This window comes from Chinchilla lanigera, unplaced genomic scaffold (genome assembly GCF_000276665.1).
Source record: "Chinchilla lanigera isolate Chin_1 unplaced genomic scaffold, ChiLan1.0 scaffold00144, whole genome shotgun sequence".
In the NCBI taxonomy this organism is placed as follows: domain Eukaryota; kingdom Metazoa; phylum Chordata; class Mammalia; order Rodentia; family Chinchillidae; genus Chinchilla; species Chinchilla lanigera.
Genome location: NW_004955545.1, coordinates 329,279 through 343,121, shown reverse-complemented (window position 1 = coordinate 343,121; position 13,843 = coordinate 329,279). Strand labels below are relative to the sequence as shown.

At 53.0% G+C, this 13,843-nt stretch overlaps 1 protein-coding gene across 2 annotated transcripts in view; it reads right to left on the bottom strand.

The window, feature by feature from the left end:
* Window positions 1–4,467: 4,467 nt before the first annotated feature.
* Window positions 4,468–13,843, bottom strand: part of Npr1 (natriuretic peptide receptor 1) — a 15,269-nt gene continuing 5,893 nt past the window's right edge. For both annotated transcript variants that reach the window (XM_005411439.1, XM_013508350.1), the window contains 15 exons: window positions 13,346–13,466; window positions 12,724–12,798; window positions 12,249–12,326; window positions 11,789–11,893; window positions 11,524–11,595; window positions 11,266–11,422; window positions 10,715–10,870; window positions 10,288–10,456; window positions 9,550–9,696; window positions 9,329–9,452; window positions 9,130–9,198; window positions 8,668–8,842; window positions 8,396–8,494; window positions 5,237–5,328; window positions 4,468–5,087 (listed from right to left, as the gene is read on the bottom strand). In XM_005411439.1, coding sequence (XP_005411496.1) covers window positions 5,025–5,087; window positions 5,237–5,328; window positions 8,396–8,494; window positions 8,668–8,842; window positions 9,130–9,198; window positions 9,329–9,452; window positions 9,550–9,696; window positions 10,288–10,456; window positions 10,715–10,870; window positions 11,266–11,422; window positions 11,524–11,595; window positions 11,789–11,893; window positions 12,249–12,326; window positions 12,724–12,798; window positions 13,346–13,466 — 1,702 coding nt within the window. In that variant the 3' untranslated portion in view covers window positions 4,468–5,024. The remainder of the gene's footprint in view (window positions 5,088–5,236; window positions 5,329–8,395; window positions 8,495–8,667; window positions 8,843–9,129; window positions 9,199–9,328; window positions 9,453–9,549; window positions 9,697–10,287; window positions 10,457–10,714; window positions 10,871–11,265; window positions 11,423–11,523; window positions 11,596–11,788; window positions 11,894–12,248; window positions 12,327–12,723; window positions 12,799–13,345; window positions 13,467–13,843) is intronic.

Below are 13,843 nucleotides of genomic sequence, written 5' to 3'. Positions count from 1 at the left end.
AAAATTTTAAAATATTTATTTATTTATTTATCTATTTGGGTTTTTGAGGCGGTGTCTTGCTATTTAGCTCAGGCTAGCCCTGCACTCGCTGGGTAGTCCAGGTTGGCCTTGAACTCATGGCAATCCTCCTGCCTCAGCCTACCAAGTGTTGGGATTACAGGTGTGTGCCACCACACCCAGCTCCTATCTCTAGTTATTTATTTATTTTCCCCCAACTCTATTTATACTTAAATATATTTTTAAAAAGAAAAAAATACTCAAGAAATAGAATCTGAAAATTCTTGGAAATGAGAACCTAGCCATCTTTTATCTATATATTTATCTATAATTTTTATCATAGGTAGTAATTTCTCTTGTTTTTCTTTCACCTTACAATATACTATTACTTTTGAGCAAGGTTCTGAGTTCGATTCCCGGGACCAAAAAAGAAAAGGAATACTTTATATGATAGTAGAGTGTGATAGCCTACACCATTTTTTTTTTTTTTTTTGAGACAGGGTCTCATTACATAGTTCAGGCTGGTCTTAAACTCACTATGTAGTCCAGGCTGGTTTCAAACTCACAACAATCCTCTCGCCTCAGCCTCCTGAGTGCTGGGATTATAGGTGTGCACCACTACACTTTGCTTTGCAAAGGTTCTTTCAGGACAATTAGCCAATCACTCACTGAAATCAGCTGTCTGTTATGAAAGGGGGCGGGAGCGGGACGAAGTGGTTTCCTGTCTCCTGCCTTCCTTTTCCTGGTGGAGTGGGGTTGGGGAACAGGCATGGGCGTGGATCCTCCCCTCTGCTATTCTGTTGTCCCCCCTGTGGCCCCTGCCCTGATCTTTTTGAGACAAGATCTCACTATGCAGTCCAGGGAAGCCTTAAACTCACTTTGTAGCCCAAGTTGGTCTTGAATTTGCAGTGATCCTCCTGCCTCAGCCTACCGAGTGCTGGGATTACAGGCATGTGCCACCATGTCTGTCTGGCCTGCTATACTTTGTTTAGTTTTGCATGGTAGGGTTTGAACCCTGGGACACTCAACTAGTGACCTACTTCCCTAACCCAGCTCACTATGTAGTCCAGGCTGGCCTCAAACTTGGGGGAATCCTCTTGCCTCAGCCTCCTAAGAGTGGGATTACAGGCATACACCACTACACTCAACTTATTTTTAAATTTTGAAACAGGGTCTAGCTAAATTGCTGAGTTGTCCAGGATGAGTTCAAACTTGCAGTCCTCCTGCCTTAGCCTCCCAGAGTGCTGGGATTATAGGTGTGCACCACCACTCCTGGCAATCCCTAGTCCTTTTCATTTTTAAATTTTAATTTAATTTTATTTTTTGTCTTTTTGAGACAGAGTCTCACTATGCAGTTCAAGCTGGTCTTGAACTCACTTTGTAGACCAGGCTGGCCTCTAACTCACAACAATCCTCCTGTCTCAGCCTCCCGAGTGCTGGGATTACAGGGGTGTGCCACCATGCCTGGCTCTCTCATTTTTTATTTTGACTCAGGGTTTTCTTTAACTGCCCAGGTTATCCTCAAATTTGTGATCCTCCTGCCTCAGCCTGATGAGTAGCTGGGATTGCAGGTGTGTGCCACTACACTGGCTTGGTCTCTGCTTTTTGCAGCGCCAAATTTACTGCATCCTGACTGACCCTTCATCCTGATAAGATTCCACTCTATCTGGAATCTTACTTGTGTTTCAACCCAGTGAGATTAAATCTCCCTAGATGGCATTATTTTTAATAGTTAATTTATTTTAAAATATTTTATAGCTCCTGCAATTTAATTTTAACAAATGACTCTCAGGATGTGAATCTGGCCTGTTCTGCTAATTAGAGGCCATGGATCTGTACTGACAGGTATAAATCTTTTCTTAAAAAAATTACTAAAAGTACTGCTATGATAAGTAAATTACCCAAGCTCTCTGACGCAGAGACAACCGGAGCTGGGGGTAGCGGGAGGATATCTGTCTACTTCCTTCGGCTCTATTTTTTCCAGGTCCTGGCCTTGAGAGCTGGTTGGCTTGGGGTTCTCTCTGTACACCGTCTCCACTGGGTCCTCCTATCCTCAGCTGGACCTCAGCTGGGCTGTCCTGCCTCGGTGTCACGGGGTCACGTGGGCCGATGAGATAATGTATGCGAAAGCCTTTGTCAACTGCAAGGCACACTCGAATGCCAGTTATTACTTGCAGTTATTACTCTTATCACCCTCTAGGGAAATCCTGCTGTCCCCCACCCTCCACCCCAAGCCTACTAGGCAGCGCAGCCGAGCCGCTGAGGCTAGACTTGCTCCCACAGGGGCAGGGGCTCCTGGCACGTACTGGCCTCCCCCCTCTGGGGAGGGGCTCTGGTGCTCCCCTCCCCTCCTGAGTAATGGCTTTCCCAGTTCTTCCCGGCTTCAGGCTTCCTCCGGAAGGAAATCTCCGGAGTTCTAGTGAAAGTTCTGGAGCTGCTGAAATCATCGACTCTTTGGGCCTCTGCTGGGCCCACCTCCCCGCCCCCTCCCCTCCTAGTGCCCAGTGGAGCCGGCTGCCCCGGAAGGATCTGACCGGCGATTTCCTAGAATTGTCTCGCTGGAGCTCCTCGGTCATCCAGCTCCCCACCCACCTTCTCCACCTCATCCCTCAACCCCGCTTCCCCAAAGCCCAAGCGCCTCTGGAGGTCCCAGCCCACTTCCTGCGCTTCACTTCTCCGGGCCCTGAGTTCTGTCACAACCAGGCTCTTCTGAGGTTGTCTACTACTCCTGGGGGGAAGAACTGGGGCAAGGGAGTCAACAGGGCCACCAGGGCCCACAGGAAATTGAGTATGCTGTGGTTGCCAGGGCAACCATCTTTCCTTCGGCCTCCTCGGTGTTTTTCATCCTCAGCTTGGAGGGTGAGAAGGACGTGACCAGCGAGCTCCCTCTCCCAATAAATCAGGTCTGACATGGGCCAAAAGGGGCGGATAGGAAGCGCACTGGATCCAGAAGAGCCTGGACAGGAAGGAAGACAATTTATCCCTTCTTCATGCTCCAGCGCAGCCCTTGTGTGTAGACGAGCACACCTTGTAGCCCACCCCTACCTCCAGATCCACTTGGCATGGACTCCAGGAAGAGGCTGGGAGGTCAGGGGAGAGGCCTGTCCGCACTTGATGGATGGTGCTGAAGAAATGTCTGGCACTTTCTTTCCCCATGGGGGAGGTAAAGCTACAGCCACCTCTCCCCCGCATTCCTGCCTGCTGCCTAGGAAGGGGGTTGGGCTGGGTAGCTGGAGCAGGGCAAGGAGGGTCCTGAGCCCAGCAGAGAAGCATTTTGCAAACTGTCACATTTGTCTGCACTAACATAGGGAGTTCAGGGGTAGATGGACAACTCCCAAATCTCAACTGAGTTTAAAATGGACCCATATGCTCCCACTTCCTGGCTCCTGGGCCACTCCAATTCCGGGCACACTAATTCCGTTACCCCTGTAGTATGCGCCAGCCCATGCGAAGGGAGCAGTTCTCTGTGTGCCCTGCAGCTCCTGCAGTCACTGGAGGGGGGGTGAAGGTAGAGGTCAAATGACTTTCATAAGACTAGCACATCTAGCTTTGCGGGTGTGTGGACATTGGTAGGGCAAGTGTAGAAGCAATGGGGGTGTCCTGGCCGAGTCCTTCATCTAACATCAAGGCAGTGGGAAACTCTTTGCCCTACTCTTCCCTACCGCATGGTGAAAAGAGTGGTTTCTCTTAAGCATGTCCTTGATAAAGCAGTGAAAAAATTAACATGTAATATATTTATCATTGTTATTGTAATTGAATTCATAAACATTTCTTCTCTTTTGGTTGTTCTAATTTCTTTTTTCTTTTTGAGACAGGGTCTCGCTACACAGTTCAGCCTGGCCTTGAGCTCACTTTGTAGCCCAGGCTGGTCTCAAACTCGAAACGATCCTCCTGCCTCAGCCTCACAAGTGCTGGGATTATAGGCGTGGACTACCACGCCCAGTCTTGTTCTATTTTTTTTTCTTGTCCTAATTTCTAATACACCAATTTGGACAGATACATCCCACACCCACAAGGGCTCCTTAGGGCTCTCTGTGAAGTCTCCACTATGCTGTGCTATGGTCTCCTCAAAGTGGAAGATGACTGCAGCCCTTTCCAGACCTCTCATTCCCAGCTTGAGAAGTGGTCTTTATTTTTTTCTTTTTTCTTTTTTTCTGGTACTGGGAATTGAACTCATGACCTTGTGCTTGCTGGGCAGGCGCTGGGCCGCTGAGCTAAATCCCCAGCCCCCAGAAATGGTCTTTTTTTTTTTTGAGCCAAGGTCTCGCTGTGCAGTTCAGGCTGGCCTTGAGCTCACTTTGCAGCCCAGGCTGGCCTTGAACTCACAACGATCCTCCTGCCTCAGCCTCCCGAGCGCTAGGATTACAGGTGTGAGCCACCACGCCCGGCTCAGAAATGGTCTTTTTGAAGCAAAGGGTGGAGCACATGACCGTGTTTGCTGGCAATCTTCTCCTTCAAGAAGAGACGCTGTCACTGGAATAAAGACTTTAATGGTCTCTGCGTGCAGGGCAGCGAGGCGTGTGGGCCCAGCTTCTCCCGCAAGTCTGTGTTCACTGCAGGGGGGAGGGCGAGTGGGGGCGACAGGGTAGAGCTGGAGGAGAGGGTATCTGTGGCCTTTGTGGGCCAGTGCCAGATCCGGTTTCTCCCACCCCCTCCTTCCCCTCCTAGTCTCTTTTCACATTCCCGCTCAGGTGCTAGTTTCTCCTCCCATTAGTCACAGTGTAGCCAGGCTGAGGAAGGAGGGTCAGGACTCTGTGTCTCTGCCTGGCCCCAGGCAGTGTGAGGCGAGCGCACGTGTTCCTGCACATGGCCGTGGTGTCCGTGCGTGACTGTGTGCTTCAGTCAGGCCTGTGAGCTCCAACGTCTCCCCCACAACAGTCCTCTTCTCAGGGGTCACATCTGGTGCCTTCTCTGGGGTCAGCAGAGCTGAGCTGCTCAAACCACTTCTTCAACCCTTCAGCTGCTGTGGAAGGTTGTGGGGGGGGGACCTGGCCCACCAGGGAGGTGTGGAGGGACAGCAGGGCAGGTCAGCCTCGGGTGCTACTCCCCCGCTCTCCCAGGAGCCAGTAGGTACGGACCTTGCCTTTGCCCTGGAAGGAGAAAGAGCAGGAGGCTGGGGCGGTGAGTGGCACACCCACCTGCCCAAACCAGGGAGAGGCCTAGGAAGGGGAGTGCCCTCGGCTGCTTGAGAAGGGTAACCCTGGGGTCCCGGTGGTGAGGCCAGAGCTTCCTGTTCTACCTTCATTTCTACATCTCCTCGAAGCTCCAGCTCGAAACCATCGAAGTCCTCCAGGACAGCCTTGGTCTCAGAAGACAAGTGGATCTTCAAGGCTGGATAGGACAGAGGACAAGGAAGGAGAGGGATGCCTGGGGTGGGAGCAGCAAAGTGCAGAAGGGACTAGGGACTCTGGGTAGATAGATGCCCTCTGCCTTCACCTCCTCCATGTAATGTGTGACCACACTGGATCCTTTAGCACTTGAGCACTGTGCTATCCAACACAGCAGCCACTGCTCACATGTGCTTGTGCCTAGTTAAAATTAAATACACTTAAAAATTCAGTGCCTTAAACCAGGCGTGGTGCCGTGCACCTGCGTCTCAGCATTCAAGAGGCTGAGGCAGGAGGACTGCTTTGAGTTCAAGACCAATGTTGGCTACATACCAAGTTCAAGGCCATCCTGGACTATGTTGTCCCCGCCCCGCAAAAAAAAAAAAAAAAACACCCAAAATACAACAGAGAAAAAGAAAAATAATTCAGTGCCTGAGTTTCACTAGATATGTTTCAATTGATGAACTGAATCACTCAATTGTGACAATTGATTAATTGTCACATGTCTCTAGAGGCTACCATAGTGGACAATACATATTATAAAGCATTTCCAAAACTGCACAGCTCTGCAGGGTCAGACAGCCCAGGGGTAGAGGCTTGCCGCATGGGTCTTGCTCTGCCTTGGTGCACTCTGAGCTTGGTGAGTTATATAAAACCGTGCCTCATTTTCCTAATCTGTGAAATGGTCGGTGATAGTGACGGCACTTATTTTGGTGCTATTGTGAGAATTAAATTTAACGTTTGGGCTAGAGAAGTAGCTCTGTGATAGAGTGCCCAGTATGCATAAAGCCCTGGGTTTGATTCCCCAGTACTGCAATAATAATAATAATAATAATAATAGTAATAATTTATCTGGATTTGATCACCAGCACTGCAAAACAAACATTCAAAAAGTGTTTAAACAGAACGTGGCACTCTGTAACTTGTTGCTATCACTGTTTTTACTTGACTTAATAGTCTCATTTCATGGCTGGGGAGCTGACTTGAGGGTGGGTGGTCAGCGGTGGAGGGGGCCCTCCAGCCCCACGCCCTCTTCGGCTTCTCTCTGAACTCGTGACCTTACTTCTGAGGTCTGCACCACAGCAGCCTTATGTTGCTGAGCCATTTCTGGGAATGAGCTCCTAGAGGAATGTGAGGAATGGAGCTCGGCAGGAGGCTCTCCTACCCCAGGCCAAGACGCAGGGCCCAGAGAATATCTGCTGAGCCAGCTCCCTCTGAGTGCTGACTCTAAAGCAGCCCTTCTCTCCCAGTGAGCCTGGCATGGGGTCCACACAGGCTCCTCCCCTAACTCTGGGCCTGGCACTTAGTAATTGGTCAATAAATATTTACTGAACCGAAGCCAGGTGTGATGGCACATGCCTGTCCCAGCACTCAGGAGGCTGAGGCAGGAGGACTGGTAAGCATTCAAGGCCGGTCTAGGCTACATAGTGGTCTCAAGGCCAAGCTGAACTACATAGAAAGACCCTGTCTAAAAAAACAAAAAGAAAAAATTGAGTTGAACTGGGTCAAAATACAGGAGGACACACTAGAAACAGTAAGCAAGGCCAACAGAGGGGTCCAAACAAACACTGATTAAGTACCTACTGTATGCCAAAGATTGTGCTAGGTTTGTTGTTGTTGTTTTCCTTTTGGTTGCTTGAGGCAGGTTCTCACTATGGAGTTTAAGCTGGCCTCAAACTTGTGGTGACCCTCCTGCCTCACCCTCCCTAGAGCTGGGATTACAGGCGTGTGCCAGCATGCCCAGCTCTACACTAGGTTTTTTACAATCCTGATACAGGGGTCACTATGGGGAAAGAGGACTCAGAAAGTGAGTGATAATCACGATCCAGGTGTTTTAGACAGTGTTCTCATGTCACCTTTCTGAGGTAGGAATTTTAGTCTCTTTACCGATGAGGAAACCAAGGCTCCGTGAGGTACGGCAGATGAGCACCGGACTGAGATTCACAAGTGAGTGGCCCGCTCTGAAGCCACCCCTCCCACACCAGAGTTGGAGTGTTGAGCCTTGGATGTGGGCTCCTGCTGAGAACTGCTCAACACGGGTTTGCAAACACTGTAAAACCTTTTGGCAAGGAGGGGTGGGGTGGTTTCTCCCATTCAGGCTGATGTGCCCAGGGTGAACTGCAGGGCCCTGACTTACCACCGTCCAATTTAGGATTTTCTGTTTGTGTAGGTGTGATGGTGATGCAATTCAACAAGCTATTGATTTTTTTTTTTTTCAGTACTGAGACTTGAAACTAGGGCCTTTGCTACAACCCCAGCCCTTTAAAAAGTGTTTTTTTTTTTTTTTTATTTTGAGACAGGGTGTCACTAAATTGCTAAATTGCCCAAGCTGACTTGAACTTGTGATTCTCCTGTTTGTGTAGGTGTGATGGTGATGCAATTCAACAAGCTATTGATTTTTTTTTTTTTTTCAGTACTGAGACTTGAAACTAGGGCCTTTGCTACAACCCCAGCCCTTTAAAAAGTGTTTTGTTTTTTTTTTTATTTTGAGACAGGGTGTCACTAAATTGCTAAATTGCCCAAGCTGACTTGAACTTGTGATTCTCCTGCTTTGGTCTCCCAGAGTGCTGGGGTTATAGGCACGCACCACCATGCCAGGTGAATTTTGGTCTTTTCCTGGGCTAGTGATGTACTTTCCTGTGATTCTGGGCAGTAGCGGTGACCATGCGGGGGTACACGACTGGTTCTCTGGATTGTACTGTTTTGCCTACATTTTCCTGAACATTGTGTTTTATTTCCACCTCCCATCATGTCTACAAAACACCCATCTGTGCTTGAGCGTGAAATGTTCAACACGTCTTTTTTCTTTTTTTATGAAATAGGCTCTGGGTTGGATGGCTTTGACCGTCCACTGGTGGTAGGGCTCTGAGCACATTTACAGTAGGCCAGGCTCGGCCATGGTGTTGTGCAGGTAGGTGTAAGAATGTGTTTGCAACTTGCAAGGTAACCCCATAAATGGAGGGGCACTTGCACTAGAGAAGGGGGCTGGGGCGGAGTGAGCACAAGGTCTGCGCAGGACGGCCTGCCCTTGGCTGCCCGGCCCTCCTCTGCCCCCTCGGAGGGCACCCTACCTTCCCCATTCGACTCCATCCTCGAAGCCGTGTTGACTGTGTCTCCAAAGAGGCAGTAACGGGGCATCTTCAGGCCTACCACGCCAGCACACACAGGTCCTAGAGGGCAAGGCCAGGGCAGAGCCCATCTTCAGCAAGGCAGGGCGGCATGTGTGTTCAGTGCCCCCCAGGAGGGGCCGGAGAGGGACAGGAGGTCCCAGCTGTCTTAGGAGGCGCTGGGCCCAGAGACAATTCCTCCTCCCACAGGTCTCTGAGATCTGTGGAGGCCTCACCTGTGTGGATGCCTATGCGCAGGCGCAGCTGCTCCTGTGGCCGGTGTCGGATGCGGAAGGAGCGCACGGCCTCCAGCAGTGCCAGGGCCATGCGGGCCACCTCCCGGGCATGGAGCCGCCCATTGCGGACTGGGAGCCCCGAAACCACCATGTAGGCATCGCCAATTGTCTCTACCTGGAGTGTATACGGGGGGAGCAAGATGAAGCAAGAGCCGAGGGCTGGAACTCTTCCCGCAGCTACCTGCTCACTGCACCACTGCACCATGTACAGCGGTCCCGTGCACCCGCTGCTGTCTGGCCTCGTCCCCATCCCCGCGAATTCTCTGCTTGTTTCTGGGTCCCCTGGGTCACTGTCTCTGCCCACACACTCTGGTCTCCTCTCTCATTCTGCCTGCTCCTCACCTTTTTCTGACTCTATTTGTGCCTCTGTGTGTCCCTTCCTGTCCCTACTGGCGCCCTCACCTTGTAGACATCAAAGTTATCTATGACAGCATCAAAGCAAGTGTACAGGTCATTGAGCAGGGTCACCACCTGGAAGGTAGGAGAAGCCAAGAGGGATGGGGAGTTAGGCCCTACCTGGGGCTGAGACCTGAGGGACAGATGTAGAAATGACACAAGTCAACTCACCCGGCCTGCCAACTGTGGCGGAGCCGCCACTCACCTGCATGGGCGTGCTCTCTGCCGACAGCGCAGTGAAACCCACAATGTCACTGAAGTAGATGGTCACGCTATCAAAGGCTTCTGCCTGGACGGTCTCCCCACGCTTTAGCTGCTCCGCCACCGAGCTGAGGGGCCAGGGCGGGTGCAGATGAGAGGGGGAGGGGAGGTGGGGACAACAGGGACTGTGGTGTGTAGTGGGGGGCCCCAGAGCTGGGCACTCACTGAGGCAGAATCTGGTAGAGCAGGGCCTCGGCCTTGCGCTTCTCCTCCAGGTAGGCCTGGGTGCGCTCCTCCACCAGCTCCTCCAGGTTGTTGGCGTACTGCTCCATGCGTGACAGCAGGTTGTCCAGGATGTTACTGCTCTGCTCCCTGTGAGTGGGGCGTGGGTGTGAGAAGGCCCACACCTCTGCCATGGAGTGCCCGCCTGGCACAGCAGAATAGGGGGAAAGCGCAGGGAGAAAGCTCAATTTGTGTCTGAGACCCGGGGTCAAGTATGGCGCTTTGGATGCTACTATGTCTTATTCGCGTTCGTTGGGCACTAGCGAGTTAGGAGGAAGTGCGGAGGGACAAGGATCAGCTGAGGATGAAATTGCAGGAACACAGGCAGCAGAAGGCTGTGTGGGAGAACCGGGCCCCAGGCAGGGGGCACACTGGGAAAGGGAGGCCAACATGGGGTGGGAGCTTGTGGGAGGCTCTGGAAGGAGGTGGAGGCGAGGAGCGTGAGGCCAATTACTCTGCAGTCTATGGGCCAGTGCTGCAGGAAGGGTGTGGGGTGCTGATGTGGCTGGGGGGAGCGGGATGAACTGTAGGGGACAGCGGGGACAGCCAAGTCACGCAGTATTTGCAGAGGGCTGTGAAGCGGCTGTGTGGGTTGGAGTGGGCTCTGTCTGCTGCTGTACGGGCAGACTTCCGGCAGCTGTAGTACGGAGAAGGTGGGGGTCTGTGACTAACACCAATGACCTGTTAAACTTGCGCAGCGTCAGGCGGATCTGCTGGAAGGGTGGCCGCTCCTGAGGGTCCTCTGCCCAGCACCGCTGCATCAGCTGCCCCAGCTCCTCCAGGTGGCTCTGCAGGGCCAGGGAGGGCCGGAAGGGGGGCTGCTCACCCCGGGTCACTCGCTCAATGATCTCTGTTGTGGGGAGACGGGGCTGAAGAGTAAGCTTAGCCAGGGGTCTGGAGGGAGACAGGGATACCAGCTGGGGTGGACTGGAAAGTCTAGGACCTGGGTAGTGGGTGGGGAGCAGGGGAGGACGGTCCTCCCAGCAGTGGAGCAAGCTGGTAGCTGGGTCCCATCTAGAAGGGAGGGGTAGGGGTGATTCTAGGGGTCCCCTTCCTGGGGCCGGGGTTGGTCCCACAGTAGGGCTAGAGGACAGTGTGCCTCTCTCACCTTTAGGGCTGAGATCCAAACCTTCCACGTGGAAGACCCCACTTCTCAGGGCTATCTCCTGAAGGATGATGCCAAAGCTGTATACGTCGCCAGCCTGGGAGCCCCGGGCAGGGGGAGAAGCCATTCGGAGGATCTCAGGGGCTGTCCACAGCTTTTCTGGGGGTCAGAAGTCAGGAGTCACAGGGCAAGGAACCCCAGAGCTAAGGGACAAGGGACTTTACATCCTACTGGGAAAACAGAAACTAGCAAATGAATATAATACCCTGTGGCGATAATAAAAATCAGGATGATGTGATAATGGGGGGGTATTCAGGTGGGGAGGGTTAGGGAAAGCTTTTTAGGAGATGTGGCTAGGACAGGTCTGGACCTATCACCCAGAGCTTAGAGCAAGAAGAGGTTGTGAGATCCCGTAGGCTGGCCCTCGCCCTTTTCACCTGTGAGAATTGGGCCTAGTGTGGGGACAGGCAGGCCAAGCCCATCAGAGGCCAGGCCTCAGCCTCCCTCCCGGGCTGTGCTGGCAGCAGGGGGTAGGAGATGAGAGTTGGGCTCACTGGCATAGAGGGTGTGTCCCTGCTCGGGCTCTGGGTCCCTGAAGCTCTCCAAGCCGTAGTCAGTGATCTTAAGCACAAAGCGCCCATCCACCACGCAGTTGGATGACTTGAGGTTCCCATGGGAGCAAATGACCCCGTTGTGTAGAAACAGCATCCCCTGGGAAATTCAGGGGGTGGGGCAGAGTGGCACCTCAGCCATGTCCAGGAGAAGCAGGCCCAGTCCTCCCCGCTACAGCCCACGGGCTCCTCTGGGCCCACCTTGACAATGTCATTGGTGAGCGAATACCGGAACATCCAGTCCAGGGTGATGCTCTCGTTCTCCAGAATGTCCTGCAGGGGCCGGGAGTCAGACTGTACCCCGCAGGCCCCTGGGGGTGGGAGGAAGTCGGGGGGCCCCAGAGACAAACTGGCAGAACAGGGCAACACTTTGGGCTTACTCCAGTGCCATCATCACCCCTTGCTCCCACTTTACAGAGGGGTCAGTAAGGTTAGAAGAGGAGCAGTCCAGGCCTGTTCCTCTCACCTGCAGGCTCCCTCGAGGACAGTACTCGGTGAGGATACAGATGTTGGGAGGGTCGGTACAAGCACCCACAAACCTGGTCAGGTGTTCATTCTGGACGTCTCGCATCTGTGGGGGGCGGGGATCAGAGACCTGACAGAACTCATGCCTTCCCAGGATTCCCTCTGGCTTTAGGACCCGCCCCTTCTTAATTCCCCATTGGTTGACATCACTGGGACTTACAGTGTGACTCCCACCTGTGTTCTTTAGTGCCCCCCAGCATCCCATTTGGACCCTCAAGCAGCTTCCTCCAGGTTCTCCTGTCTCATGATCAATTCCTCCATCTCAAGAGCCCATCCTGAGCCTGCAGACCCTGGTTTTCCCAGGATACCATGAGTTCCCACCATCACCAGCTCTGCCAGGAAGACCCCTGGTCTCCCCATGGGACCCCTCCCCAGACCACCACCTCAGTGCCCCACATTACATGCTTCAGTTCAAACAGGACTTTCCGTGTCAGCTCAATGCGTTTACGGTTCACGTGTTTCACAGCCACGAGATTGCCCTGAGCAAGAAACACCCAAAATGTAAACGAAGAGCAAAATAGAACATAGATAATGGGAGGTAGCAAGATCTTTTTCAAAGGGAGGGGAACAAGGAATGGGGGAGGGGAGAGAAGGGGGAGGGGAGGGGAGGGGGGAGGGCGTGGAAAAGGATTGAGATGTGCTGAGTACAGGTACCAACACCACCCAGGGGATGTCATCACTGCGGACTGTAAACGTGTGCTAATAAAAAATAAAAACTGAAAAAAAAAAAAGAAAAAGAAAAAGAAACAGTGCCTGCCACTGAGCCAAGCACCACCTAACGCCCTGGGAGCACTGACTGCTCTGATAGTCCACGTTGTCTGGACCCCCCAAGTCCCCCCAAGAGCACACCACCACCCCAGTCCTTCCCCAACTCACCTTGTAGTACGCTGTCTTGGCATAGACCTGGAACTGGCCCTCTGTGGTTAGCAGGGAGCCATAATTGGAGCCTCTCTGGAGGGTGGAGAGCAGGAGGCATTGTCAGCCCACGGGTCCCACCGCATCCCACTGAAGCCAGAGGCCTTTCACTTATTTATTTGGAAAAATGGGGATTGAGCCCAGGGTCCTCACACTTTTCACTGTTTATTTAGAAACAGGGTCTCACTAAAGTCATTCAGCTGCCCAGGCTGTGCTTGCACTTGCAATCCTCCTGCCTCAGCCTTCCGGAGTGCTGGGATTACAGGCAGGTGCCACCATACCCAGCCAAGAGCTCTGGTTCTTTACCACGCTGGCTTGGCTGTGTATCACCCTCCTTTGCAGCCCACAGCATGTGAGCCTCTCCTCACTCACTCGCTCTGTATTTGTGTTTTCGCAGATACTACTCCTGTGACCTCTGAAATCGCTGTGAGGGGGGCTCTGCAGCTGGAGTTGTCATCTGAGACTCTCAGAGAGGGACTGTCATGCAGCAAGTGTAGGCGGGGCTGGGCGTAGTACCCTGCCCTCTCCCCTACCCATCAGGCACCGCCCTGGGCACCCAGCTCTTCCACAGGCATGTGCTCACCCCGCTCAGGGTCAGCCGGCTGCCCGCGCTCCGGAGGTGCCTCTCCATGCTGCTGGGCTGCACGTCCTCCCAGCGCACCCGCCACAGCTCCGAGGCTAGCTCCTTCTCCAGCTGCATCTTCCTGGACAGGAAGGCTGCAGCTGAGCTCATGTCCGAGCCCCAGCCTGGTGGGGGGGCGGTGCTGAGGAGCCCCACAGGGCCCTAGGATCACGCCATGTGCTCAGATGAATGGGGGATGTCTCTCCCCTAGGCTGGGAGTCAGGAGGCCAGGGTGAACTTCTCCCTCACGGGAGACCCTGGGGGAGTCTCCTCAGTGTCCTTTGGAAACCAGGGGCGTCCATAACCCCCTCCCCATGAGTCTCTATCATCCTGGTTGTTCTCCCAGACTGGGTCTGTTTTATCCCGGGTTTTTGCAGGGGTCCTGGCGTAGCAGGGTGACCATAGAAGCAACAGATGTTCTGGAAGTGTCAGAACTTCTTTCCTTTCCCTTCCCTTCCC